At 40.7% G+C, this 16,173-nt stretch overlaps 2 protein-coding genes across 23 annotated transcripts in view; both read left to right on the top strand.

Moving 5' to 3' along the window:
- The first annotated feature begins 29 nt into the window (after positions 1-29).
- Positions 30-5,515, top strand: CKS2 (CDC28 protein kinase regulatory subunit 2). Its single transcript, XM_021927876.2, has 3 exons — positions 30-191; positions 3,991-4,118; positions 5,185-5,515. The coding sequence occupies exons 1-3, from the start codon at positions 133-135 to the stop codon at positions 5,235-5,237; spliced, it is 240 nt and encodes a 79-aa protein (XP_021783568.1). The 5' UTR covers positions 30-132; the 3' UTR covers positions 5,238-5,515.
- A 519-nt stretch (positions 5,516-6,034) lies between these two features.
- The window catches only part of SECISBP2 (SECIS binding protein 2), a 51,859-nt gene continuing 41,720 nt past the window's right edge, over positions 6,035-16,173 (top strand). For 19 of the 22 annotated variants that reach the window (XR_002517752.2, XR_002517751.2, XR_002517750.2 and 16 more), the window contains exons 1-4: positions 6,035-7,414; positions 8,821-8,966; positions 14,017-14,266; positions 14,484-14,625. Coding sequence is in view for 11 of the 22 variants with exons in the window: in XM_031654805.1 (XP_031510665.1) it covers positions 7,379-7,414; positions 8,821-8,966; positions 14,017-14,266; positions 14,484-14,625 (574 nt within the window). In the remaining 11 variants the exon portion in view is untranslated. The other 3 variants (XM_009189083.3, XM_021927869.2, XM_021927867.1) reach the window with 3 other exon arrangements.

The following is a 16,173-nucleotide window of genomic DNA, read 5'->3' as shown; positions in this document are numbered from 1 at the left end:
TTCAAATCGGGATCGTTGGGACTGCGGTCGTTAGTCTCTGGCGAGTCGTTGCTTTGGCGGGACGTGGACGTGTCTACTGCTGCTCCCGCTTTTCGCGCTCTCTCGTTTCATTTTCGGCAGTGCGCCAGCAGGATGGCCCACAAGCAGATCTACTACTCGGACAAGTACTTCGACGAACACTACGAATACCGGTGGGCGGCTTTCTCAGACCCGGAGTCGGCTCTCTTAGCTGGGGCCCCCGCGGGCGGGGCGACCAAGGCGTAACAGGGTCGGGGGGGTGGGGGGCCGGGGTCTGGGGGGCGGAGCCCGAGGGCGAGGGCCGGAGTTTGGGGTCGCGGCCACCTGGTGCCCCGCGTAGTCGGTCATAGTTGGGTGCCTGGCGCGCCCGGCCGATTGGGCCTTTGTTCGGTGTGCGCGGAGGGTGAGGGAAGAGCGGCCACGGGGCCGCATTTAGTGCCCGGGTAGGAACCGGCGCAACTTGGGGGTCCCGGGGTCCTCGGCGACGCGGAGTGACCCTCCGGTCACTTTTTTCTCGGCCGTGGCACAAGTAATTAGGCCGTTCAGTAACTGGTTTCAGTTCCAGTTGTTTGAACCAGTCCAGGAAAACCCGCCTGGTGCCGTCCTTTTCCGTTCGCAACCGTGCCACACACTTTCCCTGTTTCTGACAGGGTGATGCAACTTTCACTAGTTTGTGGTTTAGAGTGGTAATTTTCATCTGTTAACATAGAGGAACACACTTGTCTTCTTGTTTTTGAAGTGAGTGGTATAAGTTTTGGGGGCGACCCCCCGAAAATGAGCTTGATGGGAATTCGAAAATGTTTACTGGGGATGGTGATTTGGGCCATTATATATTAGCCGCAGTCATACAATTGAGGGCATTATTAAAGGAGTTTCATTTTAAGGCCGATTAAGAACTTGAGTGGACTTTCGGCCTTATTTTCTGCTAGTCTACACTGGCCAAATTTTGGGCTTCGAGGAACTTTTGCGTTTGAGTCCTGAAGCGATGTACCAGAACGTAGTGACTAATCGGTCAGTAAAATCAGACAGATTTTAAATGACCCTATCCCCCAATTAAACTAGACTGGGGGAAAGCGGGTAGGGACATTTAAAATTTGTTGTCCTTCTTGTGTGCGGGACACTTCATTTAGGGCGTGGCTTCAGAGACCAGTTAACCCCTTTTTCTTACTAGGTAGTGACTAGAACGCTGCGTTCTGGGATACTACCAAGATTTCGGGGAGATAAAGCCCAGGCCATCGTTGGCCAAATTGTGACCTTGTTTTCTGTCTGCTGCCGTTGTAGGTTAGATTTCTACGAATGCTATTTAAGGAAGAAAGAACAAAACAGTGGGTGGTTTCTCTTTTTCTCTCCCTCGCAGCAGCATGGAGTCTGTTTTCACATGAGGAATACTGAAGATTTCTATGGGTAGTAATAATTGCACCCTTTTGTATTCCTAGCTAGAAAAATACCATGTTTTTCTGGCTGTAGGTAAATTTCAAGTAGATTGTCTTAACTTTATAGTAATAACTATACAGTTCTAATCGTGTAATATGCTGGCACAGTGTTCAATTATGTGATGCTAATCAAGAGCCATATTGAGGATATCCGATAATGAACACAATGTAAACCGTAATAACCTTACTAAAACCTGGAGAATTATTCTGAAACACATCTGGTGCCAAGTGTTTAGGATAAGGATTTAAGGGTTGGTACAAGTTTCTTTTGGGGCATAATACTGAAAGTAAGTGAAGCTATTTCTCAGACTTCTTTCTGATGGCAGTAGGTCCATTTTTTAGTTTTAACATACTCAAATGATTTGTGTGTGGTAATGAAGAAGGTTTACATATCTGAAGTGATTTATTTTAACCCAGTAAAAATTAGAGCTGGTATTAATTGGCCAAGGCACTAACCTTTATGAAACAGGATAGTAATTTCCCCAGATAATTTTAAAGGGGAAACTAGTGATCATATACCGCTAAGGCATGAGTCTAGGGTGGTTTGTATTAATATGTAATGGTGCAGCATGCAATGTAAACTTAAAAGGCTAGTATTTATTTTTCCCAGTGTGCAGTTATCTATATCTATCTTAGATTTTTCTTAATTGCAAACTTAATTTCCTAGTCCTTTTACGTGAAGGTCTTAATGTTTCTAAGGGCATAACAGTGGGTGCCCCCACTCCCACATCATGGAAGTCTGTTTTCGCAGGAGAAAAACTGGTAATATCTCTGGGCAGGTTTACAAATTAGTAATACTTGCACTATTTTGCTCTTCAACTGAAATAAACGTTAGATTTTGGGAAAATTTTCCTTACGTGTAGTTTGAAAACTCTGTGTGGCAAAATATAGGTAGACTCTTCATATGGGCTTGATATTTTAAACAGTTTTTAAACAGTTTTCCTTTATAAAGAAACCCTGATGGAGGAGAGCCTGTTTCCGCGTTTATGGAGAAGGGTGGTAACTTCTATCTAAATAACTTGTTGGTAGATTTATGTACTCTGTAAATTTGAAAGACAAAAGGTACAAAAGCACTACATTTCTCTTTGAGAATAATCAACAATATAGAAGATAGAAATAAGATAACAGATTATTTGTAGAGCCTTAAAAGTTAGATGTTAAAGCAGCATTTAAAGAATGTGGGTGATAACTGGTAAGAATTACAAAGAATCACCATATAGTTCACTGGAATTGGTGAAAACTGCAAATTATGGTAGTAAGGTATGACTTCGTGGCCTTAAGGCAATCTAGCAACATAAAAGAATTTTTCTGAGGCTCACTTTGCCCTGCAAGTGAATTGGTACTTAACCAACCACAGACTAAAATTTAAGTTGATGACAGCTGGGTGCTTATAATGGGTTAGGGGTTCAGTTTACTGCGACTCAGAAAGTGACGAGATTGCACCTCATTCATCCCCATCCAACTGACTCACAGACACATCTTATACTGGTTAAAAATTTGGGTTGGTGGTTATGGATGGTTCAGTATAAAACTGTTGCTACTACTGGAGATGGTAAATATGGGGCTGAGAATTGTGACTTCTATAAAATCCTTTTTATGGTAATTGAGTAAAAGTTCTTACTCAATTTGGGGAAGGAGATTTGTCTGGCAAATCTTTGACAGAATGCTTAGGGATACTCTTAATGATATAGATTTGTTTTTGAGAACTCGTACAGTTGTACATATTGATGGTTTAACTTTGAAGTTTATTCCATGCTTGCCTAAGAAACTGAACAATGTAAGTTTTGGATATAGGTCAGTAAGTTAATTGGAAAACTGTGAGGTTGCACACAATGTGTATGTGCAGTTAGTGGTTTTCTGTTTTTAATTATGAACACAGTACTTGAAGTATAAAGCAACTTCTGGAGCATACAAGGACTGGTAGTTACTACAAAGCTAGTGTTGGGAAGAGGAAACCCAAATTAACTGTAACTTACATTTTTCCTTACATAAAAGTCTAATAATCTGGGACACGGATAACAGCTCTACAGTCAGGGAGTAGGCTGGGTCCTTACCTCTTGTTGCTTTACCGTTCTCAATTTACTGTTGCTTCTGTGGTCCTAGCCTCCTGCTCTGGCTCCCTGATCGTATTAATGTACATTCAACAAGAAGGAGAAAAAGAAGAGTTCAGCATGTTCTTTCCCTTTGAGAAAACTTTTCATAATAAGTTACACATTTTCTTATATCTTGTTGGCTTATGATTTGGAGGCTGGTTAACCATATGCTCAACTTATATTTTGGGGTTCTATTCCTGAAGAAGATTCAGGCAACTGGTAAGCATTCTCTGGTAAGACAAAAAGATTAATCCTAAGGAAAATGCCTTCTGCTTTTGGATTGTGCACTCTTAGCTCCCTAATTTGAACATAGGCCATCACATCAGAATTAAAGGTAGTAGAGTGTAATTCTCAGTATTAAAGCAACAGAGTTGCTAAAGGGACATGTATAAAGTGACAGTTGTAGAAAAGGCACTGGACTAATACTTGGCTGTATCTTTTAACAGGCATGTTATGTTACCCAGAGAACTTTCCAAACAAGTACCTAAAACTCATCTGATGTCTGAAGAGGAGTGGAGGAGACTTGGTGTCCAACAGAGTCTAGGCTGGGTTCATTACATGATTCATGAGCCAGGTAAGCTTTGCTATATTATAGTAGAGCAGTAATTGTTGAAATATTGGTGGTTATGGTTGTCAAAATTTTAAAAATATCATTGACATCAACTGATATCTCAAAGTAACTCTTCTGATAAGTTAGTTTTTTTAAATGACTTATTTCTTGACTCTGGAGAGAGATCCAATTTTATGGTAAAATAAAATACCACAGGAGTGAAAGTAACACATTATTCTACTTGGAAAATAATGTAAGAACTAAAAAAAGATATTTTAAAATCTGTATCGTTAACAGTATCCCAAAGCATTTTACCATAAATATATCCTAAGACAAGTGTTCTTTTTTGTGTGTGAAAATTGATTTAATTTAAAGTGATTCACTCTTCAGCCCTCTTAAAGGATAGCTACCACATGAAGTTTAAATGAGGTAATAGCATATGAACTCAAATGTGTTTATGGGTATCTTATGCTATTATGTGGTATTAACAAAAAGTTGTTCAGGTATTAAATAGTAAACTCAAACTTTGTGAGTTTTCTAAACTAAAACAATGTGGGTTAAATTCTATTTTTGGGTTATCAGTAAATCTAACTTACAGCATTTATGTTTTGAACAAAATTTGAAGACATACTATAGAAGCTGAAGTAGGTGGAACTAAAACTATCGTGCTTTCTCCTCTGCTGTTAAAGAAAAACATTGCATTGAAAACTCTGAAAGAACTCATCGCTTTCTTGGGATTGAGATATGTAATCCTATTAGGATTCAGTCCAGATAATACAAAAGCAACTGAATAACTTAAGTGCAGATTTCTGTGCCCCACCTATTGAAGCAGAATCTGTGGGGATGAGCATTAGTATGAGATCCTGTAGATGATTTGAAAGAGGTGTTTTTCCCTATAAAGAGGTAATCTTTTTACTTTTAATCTATTTACTGTAGACAGTAACTTTGAAGTAAAATTCATTTTAGATACCTCAAACCAGTTAATAGTGGACTCGGTTTATTTATTCTGGCTTAGTTGAGAATGCTTTTGAATTTCTGATGAGTATATGAAAACCATATTAAAATAATTCAAAACATTTTCTTTCTACAGAACCACATATTCTTCTCTTTAGACGACCTCTTCCAAAAGATCAACAAAAATGAAGTTTATCTGGGGATCAATACATCTTTTCCAAATTTAATGTATATGTGTATATAAGGTAGTATTCAGTGAATACTTGAGAAATGTACAAATCTTTCATCCATACCTGTGCATGAGCTGTATTCTTCACAGCAACAGAGCTCAGTTAAATGCAACTGCAAGTAGGTTACTGTAAGATGTTTAAGATAAAAGTTCTTCCAGTTTTTCTCTTAAGTGCCTGTTTGACTTTACCTGTTACTTTTGTTCAATAAAGTTTGTATGTTGCATTTATCACTTTCAAGTTTTTGAGGTATATTTTCTTACAGTTAATTTGTGACTACTGAAATTGATTTCAGTGTTACAGTTTTAGCTCTGAGGAAGTTAACTTACCTTAAAGATCACGTTAAATGAGTTTAAAACAGTGTGGTATGATCTGGATACCATTTAATTCACTTAATTTAGAAATTAAGAACCAGGGATATGTTTAAAGCCAAAGTAGATTTTACCTCTTGAATTCCTAGAGAATTGGCTAGGACAGGAAAGCCCAAATTAATACTATCTGGGCTACTTCACTGTCACTGGCCACTAGTGGTCTTGGGAGAAACCTCTTAACTTTTTTATCCTCGTCTGCATTTCCAAGGTAGCGATAATGTTTCCTATAAAGTAACACCACATTTTTAAAGGTTCAAAAACACTGTAAAACACCTTTGCCTTTTTAGCTTCTAGGAAAGTGTTTTCGGAGTTAGATGCAGACATAGGCTGTTTAATTAATTGCTATGCTATAGAAACAAATCAGCAGCCAGCATACATCAGGTCCCTTGGTTAAGAAAGGGTGTCTTTACACATGAGCGCAATGAATTTTGAAGGTTGTGATTAGCAGCAACCTAGAATCTACTTCCCCCACCTCACTGCCACCACCACAGGATGTGTCACAGGTAACAACAGAAATGACAAAATTAAACTTCATTACACTTTTGGGTAGACCCAATAGTGCTGAAAGAAAGGTGACAGCTACCCCTCAACTTCCAGCATAAATTCCTGCTGGACCAGACCCTAAGGTTCACTTCTGCTAGAGGCTGTGTAGTGAACTGAGACCTGGACAGAAATCTGAAAAAACTGGAACTGCACCTGTCTTACTTGCTTGAAATACTTGGTATTCAATGGTAGAGTTAATAAGTCTGTGCAAGGGACAGAGGAAACCTACAATTTGCCTCAATCCCCATTATTTTGGCCTATTTTGCTGACATTTTCTGTCCCTTAAACCCACTTGCACTTTCCTCCAAGCCTTTGAGTGAGGGAAGTTCCTCCTCCATCTATTGAAATCCACTGCATTCTTCCCTGTACTTTCGGTCAACCTCCTATCCCTGCTGCACCTTATACATTTCTCACGGTATTTAACGAACTTGCTCTGTGTAGAACTGTTTTTTTCCTTGTGAAAATTATACTATTCTATCTCTTGACCATGTCTTAGCACTTTTTTTAATTTTCGAAAGAAACCGAGCGGCGATTTAAATTATTTTCTGTGGCTACTTACAAACAACGTTTCTGGAAATTTAGGATACCAATAGAGTCTTGTAGGCTTTCCAGGTTTGCAGGACTTACAGGGTATGCAATTCCTGTAAGTCACCAATCTTGAGGAAATTTTAGGGAAATGCAGTGGCGGGGGTGGGAGTAATGTCGGCCTCCTCAGTTTCCTTATTAGTAAATCTTCCTCCTCTTCAGGTGACTGCTCAAAGGTCACCTCAGCGAGAGGCCTTTCCGGACTAGCCCATCCCATCCTAACGCTAGACTCTTGAGGCCCAGGGGACAAGAGTAAATCACGGCCTCTCAGTTTCTAGTCGCTGCTGCCTTGGTGGAGACTATCTCGAATATCCCAGCAGTAAAAGGCAGATCTGAGATTCCCGTAAGCTACTATGAGTCCCCAGCCCAGAGGACTCCGGGATCCGCATTTCCCGCAAGCTCCCCACAGCCCTCCGCGTGCAGCCCGCGCAGATCCAGTGCCGCGGCCGCCGCGTACTTCCGGCCGGAAGGAAGGGGAGGCTCTGTCGCTTTTCTGTGACGCACTTCCTGGCGTCGCCTGCGAGGGCGGAAACGCTTTGTCTGTCAGGCCAGCCGACAGCCGGCTGCTGGTCTCCCTAACGCGGCCTCCTCCGCGCCTCGCGCCATGGCGTCGGAGGGGCCGCGGGAGCCCGAAAGCGAGGTAAGGGCCGCCCAGGCCGACGGGGACTCTCTCGGCAGCCTCAGCCTGTCGGCCTGCTTCGCACTGGGGCCTCGGTCGGGCGGTGACTGGGCTGGTCCAACGGGCGTGGGTCGGATGCTGGTGACGGCACGGGAGCGCCCTACCGGGTGGCCACGATCTTCGCGCCCCGCCCAGGGTCCGCCTTGGGGTGGCGGTCAGCGGCCGCAGACCCCGCCCACAGTTAGCGCCGCGTCTACGGTGCGACGTCACCAAGCGCAGTGACTGCGGCCCAGCGCCGCGCTCCCCGCAGTCGGGTCGGGGGGACTCTGGCGAGCTTCCCGCGCTCTTGGGAACGGATAGATTGTTTTAAAGGACCCTGCGTTTTTCTGAACGTCGTTCTCCGGTCTACGTACTCAGCAATGCCACTAGAAGGCGCCCTGGCGATCGCATGCATTATTTTCAGACCCATAAAATTCTCGGTGAAAGTCAATGTCTTGCCGGGCGCGGTGGCTCAAGCCTGTAATCCCAGCACTTTGGGAGGCCGAGGCGGGTGGATCACGAGGTCAGGAGATCGAGACCATCCTGGCTAACACGGTGAAACCCCGTCTCTACTAAAAATACAAAAAACTAGCCGGGCGTGGTGGTGGGCGCCTGTAGTCCCAGCTACTCGGAGGCTGAGGCAGGAGAATGGCGTGAACCTGGGAGGCGGAGCTTGCAGTGAGCCAAGATCGCGCCACTGCACTCCAGCCTGGGTGACACAGCGCGAGACTCCGTCTCAAAAAAAAAAAAAAAAAAGAAAAAAAGAAAAGAAAGTCAATGTCTTACGAAGTAACTAAAAACTAAAGAAAGAAATCTATTTTTCAAAGGCTCATGGTGATATTTTCTGGCAAAGCAAGGTTTGGTATTTCAATAAAGCAAGACTTAGGGGTTCATGAGTAAAATGCATATGCTTTTGTGCAACTTTTTCAAGAAAATGTAATGGAAATAAACGTCTGCAGTGTGTTTTGGGTGCTGTAGTTAAACATTCCATACGTGTATGTTTGACTGCAGTAGTTGTACTGTGTGCCTTCTACAGTTCTGTTATTTCTAAGTGAATCTCTGGTAAAACACCCTTATTCCAAGATTAAAATTGCAGAAACGTTATCAGGTGTGATCTTAACTATATAACCTGGGTTAAATTTTATTTCCACTTGAACTGGTTGTCCTTATTTTTCACTCTTAATGTTTGTGGACTACTGCCTTTTCTAACAAAAAAAGCAGTGGGGAGAAATCCTTAGCAAGCAGGTGGTTGTCTTTACGAGGCAGAAGTGTTTAAACAACATCGGGAACATTTCTGGGGCTATTAGGAACACCTCTTGGGTTTTTTGTTTGTTTACATTTGCTTGATCTCTGAATGTTTGTAGCCAAAACCTCATTTTTTTCCTCAGGGCATCAAGTTATCAGCAGATGTCAAACCATTTGTCCCCAGATTTGCCGGACTCAATGTGGCATGGTTAGAGTCCTCAGAAGCATGTGTCTTCCCCAGCTCTGCAGCCACATACTATCCGTTTGTTCAGGAACCACCAGTGACCGAGTATGTATCTTTCTAAATGTCTTGCCTGGGACTTGCTTTTTGGATTTAATGGTGATTAGACTTTCAAATACTCGGCAGTTACTGCACTCAAGTTCTGCAGATGGCAGAGTATGCTCTTCAGTCAAGAAGAGTCTGAGCCAGTAGCACAACTTAACTGTAAACTGTGCCAAAAAACAGAAGCTTTAATTCCCCTTTTTTTCCTTCATACTCATTGTTATTTTCGGCAAAGAAGTGATAGAGACTGCATTGCATTTGTTAGTAAGAAATGCAGTTTCAGGCCAGGCGCTGTGACTCACGCCTGTAATCCTAGCACTTTGGGAGGCCGAGGTGGGTGGATTGATCACCTGAGGTCAGGAGTTCAAGACCAGCCTGGCCAATATGGTGAAACCCTGTCTCCACAAAAATACAAAAATTAACCAGGTGTGGTGGCGGACACCTGTAATGCCAGCTGTGGTGGTGGACACCTGTAATGCCAGCTATTCGGGAGACTGGGGCAGGAGTATCCCTTGAACGCGGGAGGCGGAGATTGCAGTGGGCCGAGATTGCACCACTACACTCAAACCTTGTTGACAGACAGCTAAAAAAAAAAAAAAAAAAAAAAAACCCGTTTCAGGGTTCATTTGTTCATATGGTTTAAAATTATGTCATGTATCTAATGGGAGATGAAATGTGGAAGGAAGGGCAAAGGAAGGACCAGATAAACATACTCCTCATTTTTAAGGTTAACGTTTTAAAATCTTGTTCAGGGAAGGGGAGGGGACTAGCAACCATAGTTGCCTCTGTGTGGATAATTTTTTGGAAATTGTTGACTTTTGCTTTCCACCGTTTTACTTTATATCTGTTATATGGAGAGGAATTTTACACATTTCAGGTTTAAGTTCATCTAAATTTGAGTTGAAAGAAGGCTTATATTTTTCCTTACATTTTCTTTTTCATTCTCAAGATTCATTCTCTAGGTATTTACAAAATGGCTTCCTCTTGTAGCTGAATTTAGACAAAAAACATATTAATCTTTCACATAATTGTGTAGATTTATTTGTAGACCTATTTTTAAGATTTGCATCAGGTGTAGTTCTAATCTAAGAATCCTTGTGCTTTGTTCTTCTTTGATATGATTCAAACTTGTTTCCTTTTATTTGTGCCTGCATGGTGTGATTGAAAATAGTTTGTACTGTATATAAATTCTAGAATTATATTTGCAAGAATGAGAATTATAATGAATAAGAAAATCATTGAGCTGTCTGGTGTATTTAGGAAATACTGAAAGTTGTGTTTTTTTGACAAAAGTTGAAACATTACCTTTATGTGCTGGAATTTGGTCTTTGGTAGGAATACCCTATTTTTCCACTGCATTTCATCCATTGGAAAGGGGAGTTTGGCGTGGGTCTCACCTGAGTTGTTCCCTACCTTGAGTGTCTCACATAACAAAATACAAAAATATATGTCAGTGATAAGAGCTCAAAGCCATCTGCTAGGTGGTATTCCAGTTACTCAAAATCGTTGTGGAAAATATTCACATGGCTGAAGCAACATTTTGGCAGTAACATGAGTGGAGACTAATCAGAGACTCAAGAATGGGCAGTGCTGAATTTAAAAATTAGTTTTCTTGGCCGGGTGTGGTGGCTCATGCCAGTAATCCCAGCGCTTTGGGAGGCTGAGGCGGGTGGATCGCGAGGTCAGGAGTTCAAGACCAGCCTGGCCAAGATGGTGAAACACCATCTCTACTACAAAAATAAAAAAATTAGCCAGTTGTGGTGGCAGGCGCCTGTAATCCCAGTTACTCAGAAGGCTGAGGCAGAGAATTGCTTGAACCTGAGAGATGGAGGTTGCAGTGAGCTGAGACTACGCCACTGCACTCCAGCTTGGGAAACAGAGCATGACTCTGTCTCAAAAAAAAAAAAAAAAAAAGTTTTCTTAACTCTTTTTTTTTTTTTAAGCTTTGATTTATGACCAAGGAAAAGTATTCATGCCTGGCAAGAACACAAGGATAAGGAAGGCATTAAGTTGAAGAGAAAGAGTTAGAAAGGAAAAGAGCCTTTAAAGTGGGAATGAAATAATGAGACTTCACATAGTTGAGAATTGGTTATCTGGGCAATTCTAATATAGATTAAAAATTGCATTGCTATAGTCAGGATTACATGTGAATGTAATCTTGCTGCTGTGACAAAAGGAATAGAAGTTTCTGAAACAACTATTTCCTTTTTTTTTTTTTTTTACTTATTCAACTACATAGCATCCTAAGTCATCTTTGTATGTCCCCTTCCCTCATCTTTCCTTAAAGAAAGTATAGTAACCTTTTCCAGAATCAGTCCTCCAGTACCTTTCATAGTGCACTCAAGGATGCTCATTTATTCGTTTGGAATTAATTATTGAAAGTCTTCCATAGTTTTGAAGTGATGGAGATGAAAATGAACATACCAGACTCTTCCATATTTATGTTATAGGACAAGACAAAGAAATTAGAAGTAGTCTGACAGATAACATTTGCCATGTTTGGAAAATACTGATTATTTACTGATAATCAAATTTGCCTATGCAAACAAGTTTGTTCCAAGTAATGTCCATTGTCATCGTATATCCTTTGTGACAAGTCCTGTGTAACCCATGTATGAGGATGTGTGCCTTTTGTTTGGGTATTATTGTATACTTTCACTTCTTTCATGGTTACCACAATCCATGAGGTGGCAGGCAGATGTAATGTTATTTTTGCACGTGGGAAACTGAAGCTAGAAATATTTGTTCATACTAATTCAAATAAGTGGCACCAGAACCAGAATTAACATGCTGTTCTCTAAAACTGCTACCACTGTTGACAAGAGGTAGTTGAGCATTTTCACCATCTGTCAATATACTGTGAAAATTTTAGCACCAAATGATGTTTTTGAGTTAAAGCAGATCAGCTATGAGAAGAACTAGTGGTATACAACATCTGTGGGTGTTGTAAGCAGAAAGATAAGAGGTTCTGACTCAGAATGTGTCTGATGGGTGACATAAGAAGGGTGCAGAGGAGACTGCACCAGGGAAAAAGACAGAGATAGAGCCTTGGAGGGCAGGTGAGAGCCAGGCAAGCAAAGTCCAGGCCAGGGAGCTTTTCAAGTCATGTGATGGTCAAGCCAGACCCAACGGGTGCCTGGAGGAAGAGGCAAGAAGGAGGTACTGGGAGACCTGGAAGCCATTGGTAGGAAAGGGGCAAAGGGAAGTGGAGCCAGAAGACCAGCAGGTATTGCACAGGTACTTAGACATTTTGATTTTAGTGCGGATGGGGCAGCGTAGGACAGTGAATGAGAAACAGGTGTGTTTCTGTGGGTTTAGTGTCATCTGGACCACTCCTGGCATCTGGAATTTCCCAGATATGCCATTTGAAGCCACACCAGATGCTGTGAGTTACTGCTTTGATATTCTGTATTTTGTGTTGTTTTCTGCATGTAATTGTGTTTGCACTGGATGGAAATGGAAAATACCAACTTTCCAGAGGAGGAAGGACCGGTGAGGGGACAGAAACCCAGATGACTTATCCAGAATGGAAAACTGGATTGTGATTGAGCTAGGACCCCAACCAAGGTCTGCTGACTCCTAGCTGAAAATTTCCTGGATGGCAGCAGTCGTCAAAACCAATGGACCCTGTCCCTGCTTTCCTTTTTAGCTACATTTCATTTATCTGTTCATGTATCTATTTGTTGAACTTGGGAATAGTCTTTTTCACATTTCTTTTTTCTGTCAACCCATCTTCTTTTATGAAGAACAGATTATCCACCTTCCCTGACACTTGCACCCCACTAGCTTTTCTGAACTACAAACAAAATACAGCACAGAATTCACAGGAACATGTAGGCAGTGGGATGAGGCTTTGAGCCTCTTTTCTACAAAGAGCTAGTCCTCAGTGCTGTATGTTTGGAGCAGTGCTAGGCCAGTTGTTTTGTGGGACAAAGGTCAGTAAAAAGGGTTTTATTTGATTTTTAATTGGGAATATTTCATGTTAAATTTACTTACCTGTAAGTAAAAGATCTTAGAAAATCTAAGTTAACATATCATGAAATAGTATACAGTGAGATGAGGTAATATATGATTAAGTTCTGGATAGAAGTGAAAGCAGTAAACATTATTACATTATAGGTAGAGCCTGTAGTCTTCCTTTCTTATTCAGTATAGTCTCTTACTTGCAGCGCATTAGAAATATGATTTCTAGTAAGCAATGCTTATGCTCATAGCTCCTGACCGCGTAACAGTTTGAAAGTCTTACAGGGTGTGTCATGATTAGGTTTGGATTTTTCTGCCTTTCAGTGTACTGGTACATTTTGGAATAGCTCTGGAAATTAACAGAAACATTTGCTGGAATGAGGAGGTCACTATTTGTATTTTAAATCAGTTGCTTAGCATTTTGTCATTGTATCAGCTTTCATGGGGAAAAGGTTGAAACCTGTAGCCTTGTATCAAATTGGCTAAAAAAGAAAAATTAGTGTTAAATTATATTTTGGTTTAGTCTAGCAGCTTGGGATAAATTGAGGCAATAGCAGCTTTCAAAGCTGGCATCCATCTTGTTAGTAAAGTGTGTAGTTTCCATACACAGTGCCATGCAGTGTCTCCTTTGCACTCTGGCCCTGACAGTCAGCAAAGCGCAGGATGTCATGGTGGGTTTGGAGCAGGGAAGTGCTGGAGAAAACCATTTGCAGCAGGCCTGATGGAGATATTGCAGGCTATTGCGTCCTCCCTCAGCGAGAGAATGGTCTTTTGGGGCATTTTGGCCAGGGTTGCTGGAAGGGCTTTCCCAAATACTTGGTAGCAGCTGAGTGAAAAGCTGCTGGAGCATCTTCTGGCCCTGTTGATGTTTCTTATGGACTTCCAGCTCATTAGTGAAAAAAATAGAGTCAACATCTTTCTTTGTAGGAAAGAAACACTCAGAGATTTTATTTGGCTTTTAATTAAGGATATTTCAACGCTAGAGTGAATGGTCTCAAAAATATTAAATGTTAAGTTTGAATTAGTTTATTACAGAAAAGCTTCTTGGTTTGCAGTATGAAATCTGCAACTAAAGTTTACACTTTTTACTTAGGCAGAAAATATATACTGAAGACATGGCCTTTGGAGCTTCAGCTTTTCCACCTCAGTATTTATCTTCTGAGATAACTCTTCATCCATATGCCTATTCTCCTTATACCCTTGACTCCACACAGAATGTTTACTCAGTGCCTGGCTCCCAGTATCATTATAACCATCCCAGTTGTTACCGAAGTTTTCAAACAGTGAAGCATCGAAATGAGAACGTGTGCCCTCCCCCACAAGAAATGAAAGCTCTGTTTAAGGTGAGTAATGATGTCATTTTGTTGTGTCCTTTAGTTGGTTGCTTTAATGTTTAAAATGTAAAGAAATGGTAAATTTGTACATCATATTTAAGCACTGTGTATTTTTTTGTATTTAACCTTTTAAAAATTGTTGAATTATGAATACTTAAGATTTTGGTACTTTAAACTTTTTATAGTGGTGGTTTTATTTCATGTTGCTTTTTAATCTTTCCTGCAGAAAAAAACCTATGATGAGAAAAAAACGTATGATCAGCAAAAGTTTGACAGTGAAAGAACTGATGGAACTATGTCATCCGAGATAAAATCAGCTAGAGGTTCACATCATTTGTCCATTTATGCTGAGAATAGTTTGAAATCAGGTAAAAATAACCAACTATGTAGTATAATGCCAGCCTACCGTATGTGCCCCAGAGACATTCCTGCTGTGTGTACAGCTGTTTCTGTGGGCTTGTTCATTATGACTACTCCGAGAAATGAGAACTGGGCCTGACACAGCTTAGGGCGTCCGACTTCCTAAGCAATTCTAGAGGTCTTTCTTCCCAGGGATGGGATGATTATTTGGTACCTGTTGCATTGTGGGATCTTAAGTGCCTATAATTTGTATTATGTGGTATATACATTTTTCTCTTTTCATTGACTTCACTCATAAACCATCTGGTACAAGGGATGTTTTAACTATTAACTGTAATAACTCTGGTCTTATAATTAAATGAGGGGCTTCGTGAAGCTGCAGCCTACCTTATCCATTGCATTTCAGGAGAAAGATGGGAAAGAGGTTATGCGTTTTATGCTACCTGCTTCCCTCTAGTTTATTCCAGCAAACTGAAAGATGGAAAGTTACTAGCACAGAAAATTCGTTAGAGTCCCTTTAAATTTGCAATACTCTAAAATGTATATTAAGAAAAATTAAAATGCCCAGCTGCACAGTCAGGTTAAGGTAACTATTTCATCAGCCTTAGCATTACAGTTATGCCTCACTTACTGATGGGGACACATTCTGAGAAGTGTGCCCTTAGGTGATTTCGTCATTGTGGGAGCATTTAGAATGTACTTACACAGACCTAGATGGTATAGCCGACTACCTAGCTAGGCTATATGATACAGCCTATTGTTCCTAGGTTATAAACCTTTATACCATATTACTGTACTGAATACTGTAGGCAGCGGTAACATAGTGGTAAGTATTTGTGTATCAAAATATAGAAAAAGTACAGTAAAAATATAGTAAAAAGATACAAAATATTTTTCCTGTATAGGGCACTTACTGTGAATGGAGCTGGCAGAACTGGAAGTTGCTCTGGGTGATTCAGTGAGTGAGTGGTGTGTGAATGTGAAGGCCTAGGGCATTACTGTACACTATTGTAGACTTTCTAAACATTGTACACTTAGGCTACATGAAATTTATGAAAGTATTTTTTTCAGTAATTAATCTTAGCTTATTGTAACTTTTTTACTTTATAAATTTTTAATTTTTTTAACTTTCTGACTCTTGTAATGATACTTACCTTTTGTAATAAAACACAAACATGCAGAAAAACCAAAAATATTTGGCTTGGACAAAAAATTCTTTCTTTACATCCTTATTCTATAATTTTCTATTGAATTTTTTTTTAACTTTCTACACTTTTTAATTAAAAACGAAGACATAACCACACACATTAGCCTAGGCCTGTAAAGGGTCAGGATCATCTGTATCACCACTGTCTTCCACCTCCACATCTCGTCCCACTGGAAGGTCTTCAGGGACAGTAACATGCATGGAGCTGTCATCTCCTGTGATAACAATGCCTTGTTCTGGAATCCCTCCTGAGGCACCTGCTTGAAGCTGCTTTATACTCAACTTTTTCTTTTGTCATTTTGGTTTTTTTTTGAGACATAGTCTCACTGTGTTACACAGGCTGGAGTGC

The sequence above is a fragment of the Papio anubis genome, chromosome 13 (assembly GCF_008728515.1).
Source record: "Papio anubis isolate 15944 chromosome 13, Panubis1.0, whole genome shotgun sequence".
NCBI classification, from domain to species: domain Eukaryota; kingdom Metazoa; phylum Chordata; class Mammalia; order Primates; family Cercopithecidae; genus Papio; species Papio anubis.
This window is presented reverse-complemented; position numbering and strand designations above follow the sequence as displayed.

Coding starts and splice junctions, on each gene's coding strand:
- CKS2 (XM_021927876.2), top strand. CDS start 133: ATGGCCCACAAGCAGATCTACTACTCGGACAAGTACTTCGACGAACAC. Junction 192..3,990: donor GACGAACACTACGAATACCG/GTGGGCGGCTTT, acceptor ATCTTTTAACAG/GCATGTTATGTTACCCAGAG. Junction 4,119..5,184: donor TTACATGATTCATGAGCCAG/GTAAGCTTTGCT, acceptor TTCTTTCTACAG/AACCACATATTCTTCTCTTT.